We start from the raw sequence: 2431 nt of genomic DNA, 5'->3' as shown, positions 1-2431 counted from the left end.
CGCCGCGGGCGAGCGGCCGAGCCGCCTCTGCGCTCTACGGGGTGCGGGTCAGCCCGGAGCCCTTCGGCCTCCTCGTCTACCGGCAGCGCGGCGGGCGGGTGCTGTAAGTGCCCCGAGCCCGGCAAAGCCTCCCCGAAGGAGGGGACACGGGGGACACGGGGGATGGCAGCAGCGTGGCCGTCGGTGGCCGCGGGGGCTCTGCTTGGGCCCCCGCTGCAGCTGGGTGCCTGGGAAGGGACGCGGGAACCCCGGAGCTTGGCCACAATGGGGGTTTGATTCACGGGGGGACGAGCCCCCGTGTCCCTCCCCGGGGCTGGCGGTTCCCAGCTCGGCGCCTCCCTCCTCCCCGGGCACTGGGCGCTGCCGGGGCCGGTTGCCGGAGCACCCCCCCTCTCTCCGACAGGCTCAACACCACCGTCGCGCCCCTCTTCTTCGCAGACCAGTTCCTGCAGATCTCCACCTCCTTGCCCTCCCGCTTCATTTCTGGGCTGGGGGAGCACCTGACGCCGCTGGTCCTCAACACGACGTGGACCAGGGTCACCCTCTGGAACCGGGACATGGCGCCCGCGGTACGGAGCGGGGCCGGGGGCAAGGGCTCACCTGCTGGGGTGGCCCCGCCGCCTCTTCACGTCATTATTTGGGGCCGGGAACGGCGCCGGCGGAGCTCTGGGCCCTGGCCTCAGCCCCATGCGAGCCCATGGGCCCGTGTCCCCCCCGAGGGCTTGGTGCTGCTCAGCCCCGCGTTCCCCGGCGCGGGCCAGGGCTCTGGCTTGAGGCAGAGCTCTGCCGAATTCAGGGGGTGTTTGGGGCCACCAGCCCTGGGCTTCCACCTCTTGAGGCTGCTCGAGGCCGGCGGGGGGTGGGTGTTGTGCCACACTGCCCTGTGCTCTGCCCCAGCCCCAGGTCAACCTCTACGGCTCCCACCCTTTCTACCTGGGGATGGAGGACGATGGGTCGGCTCATGGCGTCTTTCTGCTGAACAGCAACGCGATGGGTGAGTCCCACAGAGGTGCCGGGCGCGGGCTCGACCCCTGTCCCTGTCCTCACGTCGTTCCTCGGGCGCTTGTGCTCCCCCAGACGTGCTCCTGCAGCCCAGCCCGGCCCTGACCTGGCGCACAACGGGCGGGATCCTCGACTTCTACGTCTTCCTGGGCCCTGACCCCAAGAGCGTGGTGCGACAGTACCTGGATGTCATCGGTAGGGCCGAGCCGCAGGCGGGGGGCACCGCGGTGGCTTTCTTGGGATGCTGCGAGTGGGGGGGATGCGAGGCAGCGTGGTGCTGGGCCGGCCCTGCGCCCGCCTGGCCAGCACCCACCCTCCTGGCTTCCAGGGTTCCCCTTCATGCCCCCGTACTGGGGCCTGGGCTTCCACCTCTGCCGCTGGGGCTACTCCTCCACCGACATCACCCGGCAGGTCGTGGCCAACATGACGGCAGCTCGCTTCCCCCTGGTAGGTCTCAGCTGCTCCCGGGAGCCTCTGCCCAAAAGCGGCTGTGGAGAGGTGCCGGGGAGTCCCCATGGGTGGGGGGTCCCTGCTCCTCCCCAAGCACCGGTGCCGCCGTCCCCAGGACGTGCAGTGGAATGACCTGGACTATGCGGATGCCAAGAGGGATTTCACCTTCAACAAGAAAAGCTTCAAGGATTACCCGGAGATGGTGCGGGACTTCCACCGCCGCGGGCTGAGGTACATCATGATCGTGGTGAGTGACACCCCCGGCCATTCCGGGGCTCCCGCACCCGTGGGCTGGCACCGGGGTTTCCATCTGCCCGCGAGGGTGGTGATGGAGCTGCCCCCGAGGAGGGCGGGGGAGGCCATTCCCTGCCCTTGCTGGCGAAGCCCCGGTTTTGTGCCCCACCAGGATCCTGGGATCAGCAGCTCGGGGCCTCCCGGCACCTACAAACCCTATGACGAGGGACTGAAGCGAGGGGTGTTCATCCGAAACGCCACGGGGCAGCCCCTGATCGGGAAGGTGCGTGCGGGGAGCGGCCCCGGTCCCCGTGGGGATGGAGCTTGAGTGGGGCCCCGAGAGCTGGAGGGAAATACCCGGGGAACGGCCACGGTGGAGAATGGGGTGGCTGTGGGGTGCAGGGGCTTGGGGACAGCGGGACTTTGCCGGTTGCTGCCTCCCTCCTGCAGGTCTGGCCCGGTCCGACGGCCTTCCCGGACTTCACCAACCCAGAGACTCACGAGTGGTGGCACGACATGGTGAAGGACTTCCATGACCAAGTGCCCTTCGATGGCATGTGGATCGTGAGTGGCTCCGGCAGAGCCGCCGCCTGCGGCTCCCTGGCTCCTGCCCCTGGCTTCTGCCGGGCTCTGGCGCGGCGGCGAGGGCAGCTCGTCCTTTCCCCTTCGCTCCCCAGGACATGAACGAGCCATCCAACTTCGTGGAGGGCTCCCAGGACGGCTGCCCCAACAACAGCCTGGAGCA

At 69.3% G+C, this 2431-nt stretch overlaps 1 protein-coding gene across 1 annotated transcript in view; it reads left to right on the top strand.

The window, feature by feature from the left end:
- The window catches only part of LOC113486973 (coiled-coil domain-containing protein 40-like), a 35745-nt gene that overhangs the window by 13148 nt on the left and 20166 nt on the right, over positions 1-2431 (top strand). The window contains exons 20-28 of the mRNA XM_026861317.1: positions 2-103; positions 404-569; positions 898-994; positions 1078-1197; positions 1331-1449; positions 1568-1699; positions 1859-1969; positions 2137-2250; positions 2364-2417. Coding sequence (XP_026717118.1) covers positions 2-103; positions 404-569; positions 898-994; positions 1078-1197; positions 1331-1449; positions 1568-1699; positions 1859-1969; positions 2137-2250; positions 2364-2417 — 1015 coding nt within the window. The remainder of the gene's footprint in view (position 1; positions 104-403; positions 570-897; positions 995-1077; positions 1198-1330; positions 1450-1567; positions 1700-1858; positions 1970-2136; positions 2251-2363; positions 2418-2431) is intronic.

The sequence above is a fragment of the Athene cunicularia genome, assembly GCF_003259725.1.
Source record: "Athene cunicularia isolate RWA chromosome 18 unlocalized genomic scaffold, athCun1 chr18_part1, whole genome shotgun sequence".
Lineage (NCBI taxonomy): Eukaryota > Metazoa > Chordata > Aves > Strigiformes > Strigidae > Athene > Athene cunicularia.
This window is presented reverse-complemented; position numbering and strand designations above follow the sequence as displayed.